We start from the raw sequence: 25002 nt of genomic DNA on the forward strand, positions 1-25002 counted from the left end.
TCAGAATATTAAACAGACCATTCAGGATAAATAGTGAGCCCAGGTCACATCAGGTGCTGACCCACAAACACACCAGGTACTGAGACACACACACACACAAGGTACTGAGACACACACACACACACAAGCGCAGGATACTGAGACACATACACACGTACACACACCAGATACTGAGACACATGCACACACACATACCATATACTGAGACACACGCACACACACACACCAGATACTGAGACACACGCACACCATATACTGAGACACGCACACACACGCACACCAGATACTGAGACACACACACACACACACCAGATACTGAGACACACATGCGCAAGATACTGAGACATACACGAACCAGATACTGAGACACACATGCACAAGAAATTGAGACACACACAAATACGCACAGTAGATACTGAGACACACAAGCGCCGGATACTGAGACACACACACACACACACACCAGATACTGAGACACACACACACACACACCAGATACTGAGACACACACACAAACACACCAGATACTGAGACACACACACCAGATACTGAGACATACACGAACCAGATACTGAGACACACGCACACCATATACTGAGACACGCACACACACGCACACCAGATACTGAGACATACACGAACCAGATACTGAGACATATACATGCACCAGGTACTGAGACACATACACACACCAGATACTGAGACACACATGCGCAAGAAACTGAGACACACACAAATACGCACAGTAGATACTGAGACACACAAGCGCCGGATACTGAGACACACACACACAAACACACCAGATACTGAGACACACACACACGCACACCAGATACTGAGACACACATGCGCAAGATACTGAGACATACACGAACCAGATACTGAGACACACATGCACAAGAAACTGAGACACACACAAATACGCACAGTAGATACTGAGACACACAAGCGCCGGATACTGAGACACACACACACACACACCAGATACTGAGACACACACACAAATACACCAGATACTGAGACACACACACACACACACACCAGATACTGAGACACACACACAAACACACCAGATTCTGAGATACACATGCACAAGAAACTGAGACACACACAAATACGCACAGTAGATACTGAGACACACAAGCGCCGGATACTGAGACACACACACACACACCAGATACTGAGACACACACACACACACACCAGATACTGAGACACACACACAAATACACCAGATACTGAGACACACACACACACACACACACACCAGATACTGAGACACACACACAAACACACCAGATTCTGAGACACACATGCACAAGAAACTGAGACACACACAAATACGCACAGTAGATACTGAGACACACAAGCGCCGGATACTGAGACACACACACACACACACACACACACACACACACACACACACACACACACACACACACACACACACACACACACACACACACACCAGATACTGAGACACACACACAAACACACCAGATTCTGAGACACACATGCACAAGATACTGAGACACACACCAGATACTGAGATACACACACACCAGATACTGAGACACACATGCACAAGATACTGAAACACACACAGTAGATACAGAGACACACACACATGCACAAGATACTGAGACACACACACATATACACACCAGATACTGAGACACAAGCACACACACACACACACACTTACCCATATACTGAGGCACACATACACATACTGACACACACCAGATACTGAGACGCTCACACAAACACACCATATACTGAGACACATACACAAATAGAATCAATCATAGAATGGTTACAGCGCAGAAGGGGGCCATTCAGACTAGAGCATGGCTACCCAACCTGAGCCTGACGGGACCCGACGACATGTGTTGGGTTCGGGTTGGGTCGGGTCGCTCTTCCGGGTCCGGGATTCGGGCTTGGGTCGGGTCGGGCCGGGTCGGACACAGTGGCAGTGCTGCCTATTGGTCAGGGAGGGAAAGGGAAGTAAGAATAAGCGTCATTAATTTCCAGTAGTCGTGTCGGGTCGAGTCGGGTCGGGTCGGGTCGGGCGCAGGAAAAAACCAAAGGATTCGGGCTTGGGTCAGGTTCGGATTAGATGTGGTCAGGTTGGGCCCGGGTCGGGTTTCAATTGTATACCCGAGCTGGCCTTTAATTCAGACTGTCGTGTCCAGGCTGCCTTTCTGCAAGAACAACTTAGTTCATCTCATACCCTCACCATTTCCCTGTAACCCTGCAAATTTTTTTTCTTCAGATGCTTATCCAATTCCTTTTGAAAGCCCTGATTGAATTTGCCTCCACCACACTCTCAGGTAGTGCATATGAGATCCTAACCTACTCACTGCATAAAAAAGTTTTTCCTCACATCGCCATTGGTTCTTTTGCCATTTACTTTCAATCGGTGTCCTCTGGTTCTGGTTCCTTCTGCCAATAGGAACAGTTTCTCTCACTTTACTCTGTCTAGACACCTCATGATTTTGAACACTCCCATCAAATCTCCTCTCTGCCTTCTCTTCTCTAAGGAGAACAATCCATGCTGATTTCCTTAATTAATCCATTCTTGTCCATGTGACTGTAACGTTTGACCTGGATTAACATTTCGAAAAGTTTTCCCACTACCAAGGCTATACTATCAGGCATGTAGTTGTTGGGTTTATCCTTACACCCTTTTTTTGAACAAGGATGTAACATTTACAATTCTCCAGTCCTCTGGCACCACCCCTGTATCTAAGGAGGATTGGAAGATTATGGCCAGTGCTTCTGCAATTTCCACCCTTACTTTCCTCAGCATCTTCGGATGCATCCCATCCGGTCCTGGTGACTTACTAACTTTAAGTACAGCCAGCCTATCTAATGCCTCCTCTTTATTAATATTTAGCCCATCCAGTATCTCAACTACCTCTTCTTTCACTATGACTTTGACAGCATCTTTATTCTTGGTAAAGACAGATGAAAAGTACAAATATAATACTTCAGCCATGCCCTCTGCCCCCACTGTATAGATTTCCTCTTTGGTCCCTAATTGACTCCACAAATCCTCTGACCACCCTTTTACTATTTATATGCCAAAAGAAGACTTTTGGATTCTCTCTTAAGTTAGCTGCCAGTCTCTTCTCATACTCTCTCTTTGCTTCTCTTATTTCCTTTTTCACTTCCCCTCTAAACTTTCCATATTCAGCCTGGTTCTCAATTGTATTATCAGCCTGACATCAATTATAATGCATCGCTTTTCTGCTCCATCTTACTCTCTATCTTCTTCATCATCCAGGGAGCTCTGGCTTTGGTTACCCTCCTTTTTTCCCTCTTGGAAATGTACCTTGACTGTACCCGAACCATCTCCTCTTTAAAGACTGTCCATTGTTCCGTTACAGTTTTGCCTGTCAATCTTTGATTGCAATTTATCATTGTTCCCTAAATGTTTCCCTACTAACACTTGATTGTCTTGACCCACCTCATTCCCCAGAACCAGATCCAGCAATGGCTTCTTCCTGTTGGGCCAGAAACATACTGATCAAGAAAATTCTCCTGAGCACATTTCCAAAACTGTTCCCCCTCTCTGCCTTTTATTCTAATACTATCCCGGTCTATATTAGGATAATTAAAGTCTCCCATTATCCGTACTGTATAGTTTTTGCACACCTCTGTAATTTCCCTGCTCCTTTGTATCTTCTCCACTAGTATGTGGCCTATACAGTGTACCCAGCTGTGGAACGGTGCCTCTATTGTTTCTTAACACTCACCAAATAAACTCCGTCCTTGGTCCCTGTAGGACATTCCCTCTCTCTAGCACTGTATTATTCTCCTTAATCAATGCTGCCAACCATCTTCATTTCCTTCCTTCCCTATCTTTCCTGAACACCTTAGATCCAAAAATATTTAGTATCCAGTCCCGCCCTTTTTTGAGCCAGGTCTCCATTATCGCCACAACATCATATTCCCATGTGGTTAATTGCAGCTGTAGCTCACCAACCTTTTTTTTACCTCACATTAGGCACTGAGACACACACACACAGACACACACACAGACACACACATGGATGGACTTTGTGCAGGTGGCAGGGCTCCCGGTGTCGGCCCAAAAGGCAGAGGGAACCCCACCTAGGCCTTTTTGAGCTGCCCGGCGCGATCCTTCATTGCTCCAGAAGCGATGTTTTGGCTGCCAGAATCTCCGTCCCTTTAAAGATGGGGATCCCGCTTGCAAGAGCTGCTGGCCAATCACAGAGCCGGCGGCTCAGCAGTTTCAGCAGCACCATCGGGAGTGGTGACCACAGCCGGTATTGCAGAGGCCTCGGACCCAGGCCCAGCGCTGGAACTCCGGCCCTCAAGTAAGTGAGGAGGGATCAATGGAGCCAGTTCAAGAGGCTCTGGCAATGCGGGGTGGGAGGGTGGGAGTGAAGTCCAGGGGGGCAGAGGGTCAATGGAGGTGGAGGTTTCTCTGGCGGGGGTCCTCCGTAGGCCATAGATTGCCCACAGAGGAGGGATCCCCCAAAGCCTGCAGGGAGCACTTTATTACAAGGCACCCTACTACATGGTGGAGGCACCTTCCACCACTGGTTAAATCGCAGCAGCGGGAGGAAGAGGCCCTTAGGTGACTGTTAATAAGCCGCATAAAGGGTCTCAATTGGCCTCTGGGCGGGAAAGCCATTGTCAGCCTATCCCGTCGCGATTTGATGGGACCCACCCGCCTCTGACACCACCATCGGGGAGCCCGTAAATTCCAACCCACAGAGTTCTGAAAGACACCTGTCAGGTGTTGAGTAATTAACCAGATGTTGAGGGCCCTGTCTTCCTCGCCATTTTGGCTTTAATATGGATGGTGGACTATGGGCAGCCCCAGTGTTAGTGAAATTGCATTTATGCAGCACGTATTATCTCCTCCGATGTCCCAAAGCACTTTACAGCCAACAAAGGACTTTTGAAGTGCAGTTACTGTAATTAGGTGGATAATATGCCAATGTGCTCATATTGAGGTCCTCAAAACAATAAATTAATACATACTCTGATAATCTGATTTGTTGGTGGTTGTGGGAATGAAGTTATCAGGGCACTGGGACAACTCCCCCCCCACCCCCCCCCCCCCCATCTTAAAAACATGCCATGGAATCTTTTAGATCCACCTGAGTAGCCTGACGGTTTGTTTAATGTCTTATCTGATAGACGGTACCTCCAACAATGCCGCATCTCCTCATTATTGTTGACCTAGATTGTCCTACACTGGTGCTGGATTGCACAACCTTTCCAGTTAGAAATTGAACCACTTTTAGGAGAGAACAAGGAACAGCAGAGTATCTAAGAGTAACTTGGACGCCTGGTATAACCCCTTCCAGCAATGCAGCATTAACCATGTTGCTTTATAGGGATGATATCAAAAGGAAGAATTGCGAGAAAAACAGAGAACACAAGCGTTGTCAGAGTGCCACATAGAGGTGGTAAGTGGTTTACAATTCCAGCACAGCTAAATAGAGCCATACTGTGAAGGAATCTTCAGGAAATGGGATTGATACAGTTTGGCTAGCCCCCAAACACTCAGTACTCATGCCCAGCTCAGAAGGCAGCTTCCATCAGCAGGACCAGGTGTCTTATAAATCTTAACATAACCTTACGTATATCTGCAATTGGGTGCTGTGTGCCTCAAGGTTAACAATCTGGTTGTTTGCTGTTGGGTTACAGTGAATTTGAAGCGATTTCCCCACCCAAATCCTCTGAGCTGAGGATCTCTGCTTTTGCCAATAGCTGGATTTCAACCCTCCTCAGAGATCTGCCCTTGACCCCGAATGATCTTCTTACCTCAGGGATATTAATATATTTTGCTCCAGGGACCTCTGTGTATTTGTAAGATGCTTATCTGTGTCAGTGAGATGTTACTCTGTGCTCATGAGACATTACTCATTGACAGCGAGAAGTGACTCTTTGTCAGTGAGATGTTACTCTGTGTCAGTGAGATGTTACTCTTTGTCAGTGAGATGTTACTCTGTGTCAGTGAGATGTTACTCTCTCAGTGAGATGTTACTCTGTGTCAGTGAGACGTTATTCAGTGTCAGTGAGATGTTACTCTGTGTCAGTGAGACGTTATTCAGTGTCAGTGAGATGTTACTCTGCGTCAGTGAGATATTACTGTTTGACAGTGAGATGTTACTCTGTGTAATAGTGAGATATTACTCTGTGCTCATAAGACATTACTCTGTGGCAGTGAGATGCTACTCTATCTGTCAGTGAGATGTTACTCTGTGGGTCAGTGAGGTGTTACGCACTGTCAGTGAGCTGTTACTCTGTGTGCCAGTGAGATGTTGCTCTGTGCCAGTGAGATGTTACTCTGTGCCAGTGAGATGTTACTCAGCATCAGTGAGATTTAACTCTTCGTTTGAGTCAGATGTTACTCTGTATCAGTCAGATTTTACTCTGTGTGTGAGTGAGTTGTTACTCTGTGTCAGTGAGATGTTGCCCTTTGTCAGTGAGATGTTACTCTGTATCAATGAGATGTTACTCTGCATCAGTAAGATTTTACGCTGTGTGTCAGTGAGCTGTTATTCTTTGTCTGTGTGAGGTTACTCTGTGAGTGACTAGTTACTCTGTGTGAAAGTGAGATGTTACTCTTTGTCAGTGAGCTGTTACTCTGTGTCAGTGAGATGTTAGTCTGTGTGACACTGAAATGTCATTCTGCATGACAGTGACATATTACCCTGTGCTAGTGAGATATTACCCTGTGTGAGTGAGATGTTACTCTCTGTTAGTCAGATGTTACTCTGTGTGTCAGTGAGATGTTGCTCTATGTGTCAGTGCAATGTTACTCTTGGTGCCAGTGAGAGATTGCGCTGTGCCAGTGAGATGTTACTCTGTGTGTCAGCAAGATGTTTATCTTTGTTAGTCAGATGTTACTCTGTGTGTCAGTGAGATGTTGCTCTGTGTGTCAGTGCAATGTTACTCTTGGTGCCAGTGAGATATTGCCCTGTGCCAGTGAGATGTTACTCTGTGTTAGTCAGATGTTACACTGTGTGTCACCGAGATGTTACTCTGTGTGTCAGTGCAATGTTACTCTTGGTGCCAGTGAGATATTACCCTGTGCCAGTGAGATGTTACTCTGTGTGTCACTGAGATGTTACTCTGTGTGTCAATGCAATGTTACTCAGGGCGCCAGTGAGATGTTACTCTGTGTCAGTGAGGTGTCAATCTGTGTCAGTATGAATTTACTCCATGTCAGTCAGATGTTACTCTATATCAGTGAGATGTTACTCTATATCAGTGAGATGTTATACTGTGTCAGTGAGATGTTACTCTTTGTCAGTGAGATGTTACTCTTTATCAGTGAGATGTTACTCTTTGTCAGTGTGAATTTACTCCATGTCAGTGAGATGTTACTCTATATCAGTGAGATGTTAGTCTGTGCAGTGTGATGATACCCTTTGTCAGTGAGATGTTAGTCTGTGCAGTGAGATGATACTCTTTGTCAGTGAGATGTTATACTGTGCACCAGTGAGATGTTACTCTGTCAGCGAGTGGTTCCTCTGTGTGTCAGTAAGATGGTACTCTGTGTCAGTGAGATATTACTCTGTCTGTCAGAGATGTTACTTTTCGTTGGTGAGATGTTACTCTGCGTCAGTGAGATGTTACTTTGTGTTATTGAGATGTTACTCTGTGTCATTGAGATGTCACTCTGTGTGTCAGAAAGATGTTACTTTGTGTGTGAGGTTTTCCTCTACGTCAGTGAGATATTACTCTATATTGTTGAGATGTTACACTGTGTCAGTGAGATTTTACTCTATATTGTTGAGATGTTACACTGTGTCAGTGAGATTTTACTCTGTGTGTCCGTGAGATGTTCCTCTGAGTCAGTGAGATATTCCTCTGTGTGACTGTGAGATGTTACTCTGTGTGACAGTGAGATGTTACTCTTTGTCAGGGCGATGTTACTCCATGTCAGTGAGATGTTACTCCGTGTCAGTGAGACGTTAGGCTGTGTGACAGTGAAATGTCATTCTGCATGACAGTGAGATATTACTCTGTGTCAGTGAGATGTTACCCTGTGTGTCAATGAGATGTTACTCTGTGAGACAGTGAGATGTTACTCTGTATGAAAGTGAGATATTACTCTGTGTGTCAGTGACATGTTACTCTGTGTGTGAGAAGTTATTCTCTGCGAAAGTGGTGTGTTAATCTGTGTGACAGTGAGATGTTACTCTTTGTCAGAGAAATGTTACTGTGTGTCAGTGCAATGTTATTCCATGTCAGTGAGATGTTGCTCTGTGTATTTGAGATGTTATACTGTGTCAGTGAGATGTTATTCTGTGTGTCAGTGAGCTGTTACTCTGTGAGTGACTAGTTACTCTGTGCGAAAGTGAGGTGTTACTCTATGTGAGAGCGAGATGTTACTCCATGTCAGTGAGATGTTACTCTGTGTCAGTGAGATGTTAGTCTGTGTGACACTGAAATGTCATTCTGCGTGACAGTGAGATGTTACTCCGTGTCAGTGAGATGTTACTCTGTGTCAGTGAGATGTTAGTCTGTATGACACTGAAATGTCATTCTGCGTGACAGTGGGATATTACCCTGTGTCAGTGAGATATTACTTTCTGTTAGTCAGATGTTACCCTATGTGTCAGTGAGATGTTACTCTGTGTGTCAGCAAGATGGTTTCTTTGTTAGTCAGATGTTACTCTGTGTGTCAGTGCAATGTTGCTCTGGGTGCCAGTGAGGTGTTACTCTGTGTCAGTGAGATGTTACTCTTTGTCAGTCAGATGTTACTCTGTGAGTGACTACTTACTCTGTGCGAAAATGAGGTGTTACTCTTTGTCAGTGTGAATTTACTCCATATCAGTGAGATGTTACCCTTTGGCAGTGAGATTTTAGTCTATGCTGTGAGATGTTAACCTGTGTCACACTGAAATGTCATTCTCCGTGTCAGTGAAATGATGCTCTCTGTCAGTGAGATGTTATACTGTGCACCAGTGAGATGTTACTCTGTCAGTGAGAGGTTCCTCTGTGTGTCAGTAAGATGGTACTCTGTGTCAGTGAGGTGTTACTCTGCGTCAGTGGAATATTACTCTATATCGTTGGGATGTTACTCTGTCTATCAGAGATGTTACTTTGTGTCAGTGAGATATTACTCTATAGCATTGAGATGTTATTCTCTGTCAGTGAGATGTCACTCTGTGTAACACTGAGATGTTACTCTGTGTGTTATACAGTCATAGAGAGATACAGCACTAAAACAGGCCCTTCAGCCCACTGAGTCTGTGCCGACCAACAACCACCCATTTATACTAATCCTACATTAATCCCATATTCTCTACCACATCCCCACCATTCTCCTACCACCTACCTACACTAGAGGCAATTTACAATGGCCAATTTACCTATCAATCTGCAAGTCTTTGGCTGTGGGAGGAAACCGGAGCACCCGGCGGAAACCCACGCGGTCACAGGGAGAACATGCAAACTCCGCACAGGCAGTACCCAGAACCGAACCCAGCTCACTGGAGCTGTGAGGCAGCGGTGCTAACCACTGCGCCACTGCGCCGCCCAGAGGTGTTACTCTGTGTCAGTGAGCTGTTACTGTGTGGCAGTGAGATGGTACTCTGTATAAAAACAGGATGTTACTCTTGTCAGTGAGAAGTTACTCTGTTTCAAAGTGAGGTGTTACTCCGTGTGACATTGAGATGTTACTCATTGTCAGTGAGATGTTACTCTTTGTCAATGCAAAGTTACTCCATGTAAAAAAAGAGATGTTACTCTTTGTCAGTGAGATGTTAGGCTGTGTGACACTGAAATGTCATTCTGTGTGACAGTGAGATGTTATTCTGTGCCAGTGAGATGTTAGTGTGTGCAGTGAGATGTTACTCTGTGTGTCAGTGAGATGATACTTTGTGTGACAGTGAGATGTTACTCTGTGTGTCAGTGAGATGTTAGTGTGTGCAGTAAGATGTTACTCTGTCAGTGAGATGGTACTCTGTGTGACAGTGAGATGTTACTCTGTGTCAGTTAGGTGTGACTGTGTGTGACAGTGAGATGGTACTCTGTGTGACAGTGAGATGTTACTCTGTGTCAGTTAGGTGTGACTGTGTGTGACAGTAAGATGGTACTGTTTGTCAGTGAGATGTTACTCTCTGTCAGTCAGATCTTATACTGTGTCAGTGAGATGTAACTCTGTGTCAGTGAGGTGTTACTGTGTGTGACAATGAGATGTTACTCTTTGTCAGTGCGATGTTACTCCATGTCAGTGAGATGTTGCTCATTGAGATGCTATACTGTGTCCATGAGATGTTAGTCTGTGTGACACTGAAATGTCATTCTGCATGAGAGTGAGATGCTACTCTTTGTCAAGTGAGATGTTATACTGTGCGTCAATGAGATGGTACTCTGTCAGTGAGAGGTTACTCTGTGTCAGTAAGGTGTTAGGCTGTCTGTCAGAGATATTACTTTGTGTTAGTGAGATGTTACTGTGTGTGCCATTGAGATGTTACTATTTGTCAGTAAGTTGTTACTCTGCGCCAGTGAGATGTTACTCTGTGTGTCAGTGAGATGTTACTCTGTGTCAGTGAGAAGTTCCTGTGTATCAGTTAGATGTTACTGTGTGTGACAGTGAGATAGTACTCTGTGCGTCAGCGAGATGTTACCTTGTGTGACAGTGAGATGTTACTCTGTGTAAGTGAGATGCTACTCTGTGTGACAGTGAGACATTACTCTGTGTCTGTGAGATGTTACTGCCTGTGACAGTGAGTTGGTACTCTGTGAGTGAGCTGTTACTCTGTGTGTCAGTGAGATGTTGCCCATTGTCAGTGAGGTGTTACTCTGTGAGTGACTACTTACTCTGTGCGAAAGTGAGGTGTTACTCTGTGTGACACGAGATGTTACTGTTTGTCAGTGAGTTTTTACTCCATGTCAGTGAGATGTTAGTCTGTGTGACACTGAAATATCATTCTGCATGACAGTAAGATGTTACCCATTGCCAGTGAGATGTTACTCTGTCAGTGAGACGTTACTCTGTGTATCAGTAAGATGGTATTCTGTCTGTCAGAGATGTTACTGTGTGTGCCATTGAGATGTTACTCTTTGTCAGTAAGGTGTTACTCTGTGTCCGCGAGATATTATTCTGTGTCCACGAGATATTACTCTGTGTGTGAGTGAGATGTTATACTGTGTCAGTGAGATATTATACTGTGTCAATCAGATGTTAGTCTGTGTAACACTGTGATGCTACTCTGTGCGTCAGGGTGACGTTACTCAATGTCAATGAGATGTTACTCTGTATGACAGCGAGATATTATTCTTTGTCAGTAAGGTGTTACTCTGTGTCCACGAGATATTATTCTGTGTCAGTGAGATATTATACTGTGTCAATCAGATGTTAGTCTGTGCAACACTGAGATGTTACTCTGTGCGTCAGGGTGACGTTACTCAATGTTTCTCAATGTCAGTGAGATGTTACTCTGTGTGACAGCGAAATGTTATTCTTTGTCCGTGAGATGTTAGTCTGTGTGACACTGAAATGTCATTCTGCATGACAGTGAGATGTTACTCCATATCTTGGAGATGTTACTCTGTGTCAGTCAGATGTTAGTCTCTGTAACACTGAGATGCTGCTCTGTGCCACAGTGAGATGCTACTCCCTATCAGTGAAATCTTATACTCTGTCAGTGAGATGTTATTCTTGTGTGACACTAAGGTGTTATTCTGTGTGGCAGTGAGATGTTACTCTGTGTCTGTGAGATGTTGCACAATGTATCGGTGAGGTGTTACTCTGTGTGACAGCAAAATGTTACTCCCTATCATAGAATGATACAGCACTGAAACAGGCCCTTCAGCCCACTGAGTCTGTACCGACCATCAACCACCCATTTATGCTAATCCTACGTTAATCCCATATTCCCTACCACATCCCCACCTTCCCTCAATTCTCCTACCACCTACCTACACTAGAGGCAATTTGCAATGGCCAATGTACCTATCAACCTGCAATTCTTTGGCTGTGGGAGGAAACCATAGCACCCAGTGAAACAGGGAGAACTTGCAAACTCCACACAGGCAGTACCCAGAACCAAACCCGGGTCACTGGAGTGCTAACCACTGCGTCACTGTGCCGCCCCTATCAGTGAGATCTTATACTCTGTCAGTGAGATGTTATTCTATGTGACACTAAGGTGTTATTCTGAGTGACAGTGAGATGCTACTCTGTGTCTGTGAGAAGTTACTCTTTGTCAGTGAGATGTTGCACAATGTGTCAGTGAGATGTTACTCTGTGTATCAGTGAGATGTTACTCCGTGTCAGTGAGATGTCACTCCATGCCAGTGAGATATTACTCTGTGCCAGTGAGATGTTACTCTCTTTTAAAGTGAGATGTTACTCTGTGCCAGCAAGATTTTACTCTGTGCTACAGTGAAATGTTACTCTGTGTGTGAGTGAGTTGTTACTCTGTGTCAGTGAGATGTTATTCTTTGTCAGTGAGATGTTGCACAATGTGTCGTGAGATGTTGCTCTTTGTGTTAGTGAGATGTCACTCCGTGTCAGGAAGATGTCACTCTGTATCAGTGAGATGTTACTCTGTGTGCACTGAGATATTACTCTGTGCTAGTGAGATGTTGCTTTCTGTGGCAGTGTGATGTTACTCTGTGTTACAGTGAGATGTTACTCTGTGTCAGTGAGATGTTGCTCTCTGTGGCAGTGTGATGTTACTCTGTGTTACAGTGAGATATTACTCTGTTTTACAGTGAGATGTTACTTTGTGCCAGTGAGATTTTACGCTGTGTTACAGTAAGATGTTACTCTGTGTGCCAGTGAGCTGTTACTCTGTGCCAGTGAGATGTTACTCTGTGTGTGAGTGAGTTGTTACTCTGTGTCAGTGAGATGTTATTCTTTGTCAGTGAGATGTTGCACAATGTGTCGTGAGATGTTGCTCTATGTGTTAGTGAGATGTCACTCCGTGTCAGGGAGATGTCACTCTGTATCAGTGAGATGTTACTCTGTGTGCACTGAGATATTACTCTGTGCTAGTGAGATGTTGCTTTCTGTGGCAGTGTGATGTTACTCTGTGTTACAGTGAGATGTTACTCTGTGTCAGTGAGATGTTGCTCTCTGTGGCAGTGTGATGTTACTCTGTGTTACAGTGAGATGTTACTCTGTGTCAGTGAGATGTTGCTCTCTGTGGCAGTGTGATGTTACTCTGTGCCAGTGAGATATTACTCTGTTTTAAAGTGAGATATTACTTTGTGCCAGTGAGATTTTACGCTGTGTTACAGTAAGATGTTACTCTGTGTGCCGGTGAGATGTTACTCTGTGTGCCAGTGAGCTGTTACTCTGTGCCAGTGAGATGTTACTCTGTGTGTGAGTGAATTGTTACTTTATGTCAGTGAGATGTTACTCCGTGTCACTGAGACTTTGTACTGTTTTAGCGAAATTTTACTGTTTCAGTGTGAGTGACATGCTACTCTGTGTTGGTGTGATGTTATTTCTCTGTCTCAGTGAAATGCTGCTCTACTTTTTTGCAGTGTCTGAAGCTGTTCACACATGCATATTTTAATTTTTCCTTCCAATAAGGAATACAACCACCTCAAAGAGAAAGCAGCCTTGCAACCAGTGAGCTTCCCGCCTCTAGTGCAAATGTGAAAGGGATTCTCATCAAGCAAGTCTTGGAGTCAGGTAATAAACCAATCACATCGTATTGTAGGAAGTGGGCCAATTGTGCTCTTGGTAGTATGATATAAAAGCTTTAACAGAAACATAACTTGAGGTGAAGCAGTACTAGAAGCTAACCATTCACAGAATCGCTCAATGATACAGCAGATAAAGAGGCCATTCGGTCCATTGTGACTGGGGTGGCTCTTTGAAAGAACTAAACAATTGATCCCACTCCCCAGCTCTCTCCCCAGAGCCCAGCAAAGTTTTCCCCTTCAAGTATTTATCCAATTCCCTTTTGAAAGTTATTATTGAATCTGCAGTGCATTCCAGATCACAATAACTCGCTTTGCGAAAAATGAAGAAAGAAAAGAAAAGCAAGACTTACATTTATATTACACCTTTTATGACCTCAGGACATTGTAAAGCACATTATAGCCAAAGAAGTGTAGTCACTATTGTAATGTGGGGACCATGGCAGCCAATTTGTGCACAGCAAGCTCCCACAAACAGCAATATGATAATGACCAGATAGTCTGTTTTGTGATGTTGATTGAGGGTTTAAATGTTGGCCAGGACACCAAGGTTAACTCCCCTGGTCTTTTTCGAAATAGTGCCATAGGATCTTTTACACCCACCTGAGAGTGCAAAGCGGGCCTCAGTTTTAAATCTCGTCTGAACGATCATATCTCCAACAACACTGGTGTGTCAGCCTTGATTTTTGTGCTCAAGTTCTGAAGTGGAACTTGAACCCACAACCTGCTGATCAAGGCAAAAGTGCTACCAACTGAGCCATAGCTGACATGGCAGACATGCTTCACACAAATAAAATTCCTCATGTCAACTCTGGTTCTTTTGCCAATTATCTTAAATCTCTAACCTCTGTTTACCAGCCTTTCTGCCACTGGAAGTTATTTCTTCTTATTTAAACTAACTTCATGATTTTGAACACTTCTATCAAATCTCCCTTTAACCCTCTCTGCTTGAAGGAGAACAATCCAAGGTTCTCTAGTCTCTCCATGTAACTGAAGTCCCGTGTCCCTGGTATCATTCTAGTCAATCTCCTCTGCACCTTCTCTAAGCCCTTGTCATCCTTCCTAAAGTGTGGTGCCCAGAATTGGCCTCAATATTCCAGTTGAGGTCTAATTATCAGGGATTAGTAGCAGTTCCTTGCTTTTGTACTCTATACCTCTATGTAGAAAGCCCAAGAGCCCGTACGACCCTTTAGCAGCCTTCTCAAATGGTCCTGCCACCTTCAAAGAATTTTGTATGTACACCCCTAGGTGTCTCTGCTCCTGTACAATAGGGACATTGAAATTGCACCATTTCGTTTATATTGCCTCTCCTTATTCTTCCGACCAAAATTAATCAGTTCACACTTCTCTGCGTTAAAATCAATCTCCTATTTTTCTGCCCATTTCACCAGTCTGGCAATGTTCTCCTGAAGTCTGTTACTTTCTCGCTTATTGTTTACTACAGTTCCAAGTTTCACATCATCTGCAAACTTTGAAATTATGCCCTCTATATCCAACACCAAGACCAGGTCATTAATATATATCAGAAAGAGTAGTCCTTTAACACCAACCCCTGGGGGACAGCATTGCACACTCCCCTTTAAAAACAACCATTCACAACTACTCTCTGCTTTCTGTTGGTTAGCCAATTCCGTATCCACGCAACCACTGTCCTTTAATCCTGTGAGCTTCAATTTTGCTAACAAGTCTGTATGTTTATCAAAGACTTTTGGTTTCCCTTTTATGATACCTGTGAATCTATTCTCATACACTCTCTTTGCCCCACTTATTTCCTTTTTCAGTTCTCACCTGCACTTTCTGTCTTCAGCTTGGTTCTTTACTGAATTATGAACCTAACATTTGTCATAAGCCTCCTTTTTCTGATTCATTTTCATCTCTATATCTTTAGCTCTAGTTTTGGATCCCCTTCCTTTTCCCGTCATGGGAATGTGTCTAGTCTGTACCCAAACCATCGCCTCTTTGAAGACCTCTGTTGCTCATTTACTGTTTTAACTATCAGATTTTGATTCCAGTTCCTCTGGGCCAGATCCCTTTCCAATTTGCTGAAATTAGCCCTCCTCCAGATGAGTATTTTCACATTTGATTTTTCTTCATCCTTTTCCATAACTACTTTAAACCTAATGATATGTGATCACTGTTTCCCAAATGTTCTCTTGCTGAATCATGCTATATTTTCCCCACTTCAATCCCCAGAACAAGATCCAGCACTTCTTCCTTCCTCATTGGGCTGGGAACAGACAAATCAAGAAAGTTCTCATGTACACATTTCAAGAATTCCTTCCCCTGTTTGCCCTTTACACTATTATCTTCCCAGTCTATGTTAGGTTAATTGAAGTCCCTGTTATCGCTATGCTATAGTTCTTGCACCTTTCTGCAATTTGCTTACAATTTGCCTCCATCTCCTTCCCACTATTTGGTGGCCTATAGTATACACCCAGTAGCATAATAGCTCCTCTATTGTTCCTTAATTCTAACCAAGTAGATTCTGCCATTGAACCCTCAGGTATATCATCCATTTTGATCAATACTGCAACCCCGCCTTCTGTTCCTCCTTCCCTACCTTTCCTTAGTATCTTGTAGCCAGGAATATTAAGTGTTCCTTCTTCCTTTGGTTCCTCCTTCCTTGTTATAAAGTATTCAGGGTGGATAGAATAGGAAAATAGAACTTTTTAGAACTAAAACATATTGATTATATAGGAAATGGTACAAAAACTCAATTGATTTGGTTTGAGTTGAGCAATAGGTAAGGAACTGGTACAGTGGAAAGGAGATAGATAGGTATGTTGCATATTAGAGCAAACCACAGGAAAAACAGGCCATAGTATATTAGCTCGGGTAAAAGTAATATAATGGCAAAGGAGCAGGGTTAATTCAATGTGGTTTAATCATTTCCTTATATTTTGCTCCCTACCCTTATTCCCCTTTCCCCGCCCAACTGCTTTACTTTTTGTGTCTTTCCCAGAAAAAAAATCTCTCCCTCAAATCACTTATCACTACATTTCCAAATTCCTAACCATTTAGACTTTGGCCTCCAATTCATCATGACTTCTCTGCAGCTACCAATTTTCTAAGTCACAACCCCTCCAACTTTGAAGGTCTTGCCCCCATTAAAACCATTACTCTCTCTCACCTGAGCCATTCCCCTGATATAGAAACATAGAAAAATAGAAGCAGGAGTAGGCCGTTCAGCCCTTCGAGCCTGCTCCGCCGTTCAATAGGATCATGGCTGATCATCCAAACTCAGTAACCTGTTCCCGCTTTCTCCCCGTATCCCTTGATCCCATTAGCCCTAAGAACTATATCTAAGTCTTTCTTGAATATATTTAATGATTTGGCCTCAACTGCTTTCCATGGCAGAGAATTCCACAGGTTCAGGACTCTCTGGGTGAAGAAACCTCTCCTCATCCCAGTATACCCCTAATCTCCCTTAAGACCAAGGGAGGCCGATTTGAACATTTTTGGTGGACACTTAGTTTGACCATCTATCACCAGACCTGGCTGGATCACATAAAGCATTATTGGGTCCTGTTCTCCATTGCTAAAATTGCTCACCTTTCAAAGATCATTCAGGAATGCAAAGACCGGCTTCTCTTCTCCACTACAAACTATCTTGTTAAGCCCAACCTCCCTGCCTGCTCCACCCTCACCTCCAACAACAAGTACAAGAAGCTCAGGGAATTTTTTGTCAGAAAGATCAAGACCATCTGTTCTGCTTCATCTGCCACTTCCCTCCCTTCGTCTAGCCTACCAGGTTAAACCTCCCCATGTTCATTGCTACCCAAACCCTGAACTCATGGCTTTTTCTAAATTCTCTCTCAGCTCCTGCCTCGCTCTCCCCAAGTGCAGCTTGGCCATGAGACTCACCTCTTGCTCAATCGATCCTATTCTAACCAAAGCGTTGACTGCCCAAGCTCCCTTCCTGCGCCCATTGTTAGCTGATATTGTTAACAGTTTCCTCTCGTCAGGTACTGTACCTCCACGCCTTCAAACCTACCGTCATTACTCCTGTCCTCAAAAAAAACCCTTGATCCCTCTGTCCTTGCAAACTACTGCCCCATCTCCAACCTTTCTTTCCTCTCCAAAGTCCTTGAACATGTTGTTGCCTCTCAAATCCAGGCCCATCTCTCCTACAGTTCCATGTTTGAATTCCTACAGTCAGGTTTCCAACCCCACCACAGTTCTGAATCTGTCCTTATCAAAGTCGCAAATAACATACTTTGTGACTGTGACCATGGTAAACCATCCCTTCTCATCCTTCTCAACCTGCCTCAAGCCTTTGTCACGATTGGCCACACCATCCTCCTCCAATGCCACTCCAATACTGTCCATCTGGATGGGAATGCACTAGTCTGGTTTCATTCTTATTTATTGAATCGTAGCCAGAAAATCACCTACAATGGCGTCTCGTCACACTCCCGCACCATTACTTCTGACGTCCCAACAAGGATCTATCCTTGACCCTCTTCTAATTCACATCTATATGTTGCCCCTTTGTGATACCATACAAAAACACAATATCAGGTTGCCCATGTATGCCAACGACACTCAGCTCTATCTCACCATCACCTCTCTGGACCTTTCCATTTTCTCGGATTTGACACACTGCTTGTCCAACATCCAATGTTGGATGAGCATAGATTTCCTTCAACTAAATATTGGGAAGACTGAAGCCACTGTCTTTGGTCCTCACCACAAATTTCTTTCCCTGCCCATTGTTTCCATCCCTGGCAAATGTCTGAAGCTGAGCCAGACCATTCACAAGCTTTGTTCTGCGTTTGGCACTGAGATGGGTCTCCGACTGCATATCTGCTCCATTATCAAGACTGCCTCCTTCTACTACCAAAAAATTGTCTGACTCTAAGCCTGTCTCAGCTGATCTGCTGCAGAAACTGTCATCCATGCCTTTGTTACCTCTTATGTTAACCATTCCAATGATTTCCCGGTCGGCTTCCAATCTTCCACCCTACATAACTTGTACTTATCTAAAACTCTGTTGTCCAGATCTTAATTGCTCCAAGTCTCGTTCACCCATCACCCCTGTGCCTGCTGACCTGCACTGGCTCCCTTATCTGATTATGCCTCAATTTTAAAATCTTCATGTTTGTTTTCAAATCCTTCCATGGCCTCGCTCCTCTCTATCTCTGTAACCTCCTCCATCCCAACAAGTCTTCAAGATCTTTGCGCTCCTCCAATTCTGATGTCTTGAGCATCTCCGATTTTAATTGCTCCACCATTGGTGGCTGTGCCTTCAGCACATAGGAAAGGCCAACCATAACATAATTGCAAAAATTTGAAACTGGAGGAAACAGTTAAAGATAAAGCTATTCGACTGGGTAAAAAGTGAATTTGAACGAGATTTTTAAAAATGAGTCGAAATAAATTGGTAAGTAACACCATTCACAAACAATGAGAAATGTTCAGACAAGAGGGTACAGACCAGGCATATCCCCACAAGAAATAAATGGGTGCAGAAAAAGCTGGAGTTCATTGAATGAGTTGAGAAATTAAAATTGATATATGACAAATAGAGGGCTGGTAGTACAAAAGAAAATAGAGAGCGGAGCAAGAAACATGAGAACATGGAAGGTGGAAGATAAACTGATACTTATTTATTTATTTAGAGATACAGCACTGAAACAGGCCCTTCGGCCCACCGAGTCTGTGCCGACCATCAACCACCCATTTATACTAATCCCATATTCCTACCACATCCCCACCTTTCCTATATTCCCCTACCACCTACCTATACTAGGGCAAATTATAATGGCCAATTTCCCTATCAACCTGCAAGTCTTTGGCTGTGGGAGGAAACCGGAGCACCCGGTGAAAACCCACACGGTCACAGGGAGAACTTGCAAACTCTGCACAGGCAGTACCCAGAATTGAACCCGGGTCCCTGGAGCTGTGAGGCTGCGGTGCTAACCACTGCACCACTGTGCGCATTGTTGTGGTCACGTTGTGAGGGGTTCGGGTGGTTCCCACTGTTCAAGTCCCACCTGACTGCAGCAAGTGTGTTCTGTTTAACACTTTTATGTTTTATTTGTCAAATAAACAGACAGCAACAGTTTTCTTATAGGTTTAAAACAGAAAATCAATTATTTATTGATCAATACACCTTAACCCAAAATTGTCGCAACCACATCCACTCACGCATTCGCTCGTGCGCACACACACACACACATATGAAGAGACAGATGGAGAGGAAAAGGGGTAAGTGGTCGTAAGAGGGAGTAGGTTTCAGGGGTCATGGTAAACCTGTTGAATTCGTTCAGAAGTCAAGTTCTCATTGGTTGCAGGCCTGAGATGTTAGTAGGTTTCCCTCTTGGTTGAAAGTTCAGTTGAAGATAGTGGATCACTTCCAATTCACTGCTGTATAAGTGTAAATGTAGAATTCTAAATCAGGGTGCTTCCTTCTTGCTGGATTTCTCTCAACCCCTTAGCTGGAAACAAGCTTCTTGGCTGCTACTTTCCAGATGTCTCTCTCTCTCTTTGAGGGTTGCCCTTTTAAGATAAAAAGTTTGTCACATCATCTTCTGGTAGGAGACACTTTGGTCTGTCCCCCATGGTGATCACACACTGGCCCAGGATGAGAATAATCCAGTAATGATGTTTCTACTTCACACCTTCTTTGTTTGGGAGAACCCATTCAATTTTGGAATGTTTCAGGATGGGTGTAAGGTGGGTGCACTTGACACCTCATAGCTTTGAAGGTATTCCTTTATTCCTGTCAGACAGTTAGACTATATAAAGGCCAAGCTTTTTAACCTTCGGTGGCCATTTTGGAGTACATTGTTCACTTTTTAAAAGACAGATCCATTTTTTAAAAGACTAAGTCAATTTTTATAACTTTTCAGTTTTAGTCCATAACTTTTCATCGTCACACCTCTTGTATGTGTGGCAATGTGGAAAGTAACCTAAAGTTAAAGAAAGGGTTGTGTTAATTAAAGTTGACAAAGAAAATCTAGAGGACTACTAAATGAATACTCTGCCGGAGTTTTCACAGAAGAGTCTGGTAGGGGGAATGAAAGGTTAAGGTCAGGCAATTAAATAGGATAACTATAGATAAGGAAATAGTACATCAAAAAGTGGGAGAACTCAAAGTGGAAAAGGTAACAGAGACTGATGGAAAGCATTGTAGAATGCTTAGGGAAATCAGAGAGGAAATAACAGAGGCTCTAACCACAATCTTTCAAACACGTTTGGATTTCAAAATTATGCCAGAGAATTGTTGGTCTGACAAAGTAACAGCTCTGTTCAAAACAGGATAAGAGAGATAAGGATGGACCAGTCAGCCTAATATCAGTAAAAGTAAGCTAAAAACGGTCATAATGTAGGGTAAACAAATATATACCTGAAAAGAAGTGGGTTAATTAAGGACAGCCCACATTGATTTATAAAAGACAAGGCATGTCTGAGAACATAATAGAGTTCTTTGAGGTAATAACAGAGTATATTGATAAAGGAAATGCAATAGATGTTTTTCAAAGGCATCCCATAGGACGCTTGTTGATCAAATGAAAACGGACAGTATTAATGAAAATGTGGTAGCATTGATAAGAAGTTGCTCGAGATGCAGAAAATAGGGAGTAATGATTAATAGACATTTTTCCAGAGTGGATTGCGTCCAGTTTGGGGAACAGTAATAAGGATTTCAAGGGCATGTTGAGACTGCAGAAGAGATTTACTAAGATGATATCAGGGATGACAGGTGTTAGTTAGGAGGAAAAGCTGCAGGAAATGGGGCTATTTTCATTAGATCATAGAAGGTTCAGAGGAGATCTTAAATAAGAGTTCAAAATTATGAGGGACTTTGTTAAGGAAAATCAGAAAAAGCTATTTCCACTGGTCAGTTAGTTAGTAACTGGAAAGATGAAATAAAATGAGCCAAAGGGCTTCCTCACCCGGAGTTATCTTGTGACCTTGTGAATTGCAGGGATGGGATGTCTATATTATACAGAATCATAGTCCCCAGTATATATTGCAAGGATAGCATGTGAAGGACTCTGGCCAAAATAAGGGGTTATAAGGTTAAAAGTTATTTTTCCTATGAATTAGGGGTTAAAAAAATAAAAGCAGAGTTCATCTGCCTGAAAGGTTAGAATAAGTTCATAGGCATATCTGGACACGCTTCTTGGCTGAAAGACATGCCTCATCCTGTTCATAATGGCCTCAACCTGCAGCATAAAGGCAGCTTCTGGTAAGAGAAACTCACCTATAAAAGTCAAGTAACCTCATCACGCTGCAAGATATTGATAACACAGATGTTATAAACAATCATGTAAACTACCATAGAGTAACAATTGATAACAAGGTTTTCTACGGATAAACCTAAATCACGGTCAACAGAATCCAGAAAACACAGTTAGAATCTTAAAATACAATTGGGTGATTTGGGACTGGATTTTGTTTTCCTGCCACCAGGAGCAGCAGCGGGCGTAAAATATGGCAGTCAGCATGCACCGGCTGCTCACCGCCACGCCTTCACGATCTTGAGCCCAACAGCTCATTAAAATATGCCGGGCGGCTGCCCCCCACAATCATGTGGCGGGGCGGCCTCAGCGACACCATGAACGCCATCAACTGTCTATGCGCAGGCACTAGCGCCATTTTTAAAGGGCTGCGAGCCCTGCATAGAGAATGCAAATTTGCCCCCGTTTCCCCCCCCCCCACCACTACACTGAAAATGCATATTCCCCCCCCCCCCACCTCTACACTAACATCGCAGAGTGGACCCCTTCTCCACCCAGCTGCAGTAAGTGCAGAGTGGACCCCTTCTCCACTCCCAACTGCACAAATGCAGAGTCCACTGCTCCTCCCCCCAATATAGTAAAATTGCAGAGTTCACCCCATTTCCCCCACCCCCACCCCACATTACACTGCAATTGCTGAGTTCCCCCCTTTCCCACCTCAGTGGCAGCAGCTTTCCCTGGACGGGAAAGTGAAGGCGCCTGAATGCCGCCCATCATACTGAGATCTGGAACCGCAGTTAAAATCGCTGGGAATTCCTTTTAAATGAATACATGAAGTTAATATGAATATTTAAACCAGGGTCCCGTCGCAGAGCGGCTAAGGGGCTACCACGGGGCTTCCCAGCCGCCGGGATGATTGGGCCCGGAAATCCCGGCTTCTGGTTGCGTGGCAGGCCACTGCTGCTCTGATCTTCCGGCTCCCCAAACACAGAGCCCAACATCAGGAGATGAAAAAAATCCAGCCCTAGGAAACTGACCAGCATTTGCAACTTCCAGCTACCTATAGGGAAATTGAGCAGTATGTGCATTCCCAGCTTCCTGTTGGCTCAGCTTTTCTTAGAAATTAAAGAAAGTGGATCTTTATAAAATTAACAGTTAGGCAACCTTATTTGGAAAAGAAGGGGGATGAACATTCTTGCACAACAGGTAACACCACCATATGTAAAAAAGATTTGTTATGCAGCTTAGGAAAAATGTAAATATTGGAACCACACAATGGATCTTTAGATTCATTCGATTCTGTCCAGCATTTCTCACAGTAAAGGTACGGTTACTGAAGTGAGGGAATGACTGTTCTCCCCTTAATTGGAATAGAGGTATCACGCTAAACTCTGTAGTTTTCTACCTGGTAATTTAAGGTAAATTTTATTTTTAATGTTGATGGATATCTTAAATATTTTTCTGTAACCATATTTAGATTAAAAATTAGATTCTCTACTAGAAACAAGGTTATACTTTCTTTTCCTTGAACTACTAATATTGTGATTGACTTCAAATGTGAATTGCATGTTTGGTTCTTTAATAAACTTTTATATAATTTAGAAATTATATTGTCTCATATAGCCTTTTGTATCAGAAACTCGAGAACCCGCCTCTGTACACTCCTTGGTGGGGAGGTACATTATTGAGGAGAGGTGCCCGGACCCTTACAATATCAGGGTTGTTATAATCTGGCTAAAACTTGTTAAAAAGGCTATCCGGAGGGTGGTAATATTCTCAGGTGATTCCTTTCCTTTGGGGAGAGTTGTATCAGTTTTTCAGACCCATTCAAGTGTCTGTGAGATCTGTTTTTCTCAACCTTAAGTGAGAGTGACCATTTGAGGAATACACCTGATCCAGAATGGTCCCAAAAAGGGGCTAGGATTATAATCCATTTCAAGCAGTCCCTATGCATGTTATAAAGAATAGCATCCTCTCTGTATATTTGGATAGCTGCTCATGTATGTTACAAAAAATAGCAGCAACTGTGTATAATGTGGAGATTAACAGCCCTTCTGTTTATGATAGATAAAGATATCCCCTGTATATGTTATGGAGAATGCTGACCTCTGTTTAAATTACAGAAAGTAACAACAACCTTGTGTATATTAGAAGGAAAAGTAGCCCCTGTACATAATAGAATAATGGCCCCTTGGTATATTACAGAATGGTAGCCCCTCTGTGTATTATAAAGTATTGACACCACCTGCTTATATTACAGAGTGACTATTAACACTTTCTCCGGACTAATGCTTTGTCTTTTACTACAACTATCAGCACTCCCTTTGCCTTTTATTCAGTGACATCTCTGCCATTTATCTCTCTTGCGCTCCACTCTATCACACACCTTCTCTTTTGTTCTTCTTCCCCTTCCCTTCTTTCACTTGCTCAAGCCTTTTACATTTCTAGCTTTTGCCAGTTCTGATGAAAGGTCCCAGACATGAAACATTAACTCTGTTTCTCTCTCCACAGATGCTGCCAGACCTGCTGAGTATTTCCAACACTTTCTGCTTTATGACAGAGTAACTTCTTCAATGTATGTTACAGAGACTAACAACACCCCTGTGTATATCATAGAAAGTAATAGCAGCCTGGTGTGTATTACAGAGAGCAAGAGCACCCTGTGTACATTATAGGGAGCAAGAGAACCCTTGTGTGTATCATAGAAAGTAATAGCAGCCTTGTGTATATTATAGAGAGTAACAACACCCTTGTGTATATCATAGAAAATAGCATCACCATGTATATTGTAGAGTAACAGCACCCCTGTGTATATTATAGAGAGTAACAGTACCCCTGTGCATGTTTTAAAAAGTAATGATACCCTGTGTATATTATAGAGAGTAATGATGACTGGGAGTAGACAATGGCAGATTTTCCAGGTGATCAATGTACCATGTAGTGTTGTCCTGTGACTCTCCATGGAACGTTCATAACAGGCCATATCCCATTCCCTGCTTCCCACCCCAGAGATATGTCTGTAAACTGAATGGTGTCCATTTTTATGGGAGCCCATAAAATTTCATGGTGATTTGTGACCGTTAAAAGACCCACCCATTCAAGATGCTGGGCTAATCAGAGTATTGATTTCAGAGGTTCCTGCAGGGAGAAT

General features: G+C 43.3%; 1 protein-coding gene across 1 annotated transcript in view; it reads left to right on the forward strand.

Moving 5' to 3' along the window:
- The window catches only part of aire (autoimmune regulator), a 108771-nt gene that overhangs the window by 11659 nt on the left and 72110 nt on the right, over window positions 1-25002 (forward strand). The window contains exons 6-7 of the mRNA XM_068041638.1: window positions 5379-5450; window positions 13550-13651. Coding sequence (XP_067897739.1) covers window positions 5379-5450; window positions 13550-13651 — 174 coding nt within the window. The remainder of the gene's footprint in view (window positions 1-5378; window positions 5451-13549; window positions 13652-25002) is intronic.

This window comes from Heterodontus francisci, chromosome 11 (genome assembly GCF_036365525.1).
Source record: "Heterodontus francisci isolate sHetFra1 chromosome 11, sHetFra1.hap1, whole genome shotgun sequence".
Taxonomy (NCBI): Eukaryota; Metazoa; Chordata; class Chondrichthyes; order Heterodontiformes; family Heterodontidae; genus Heterodontus; species Heterodontus francisci.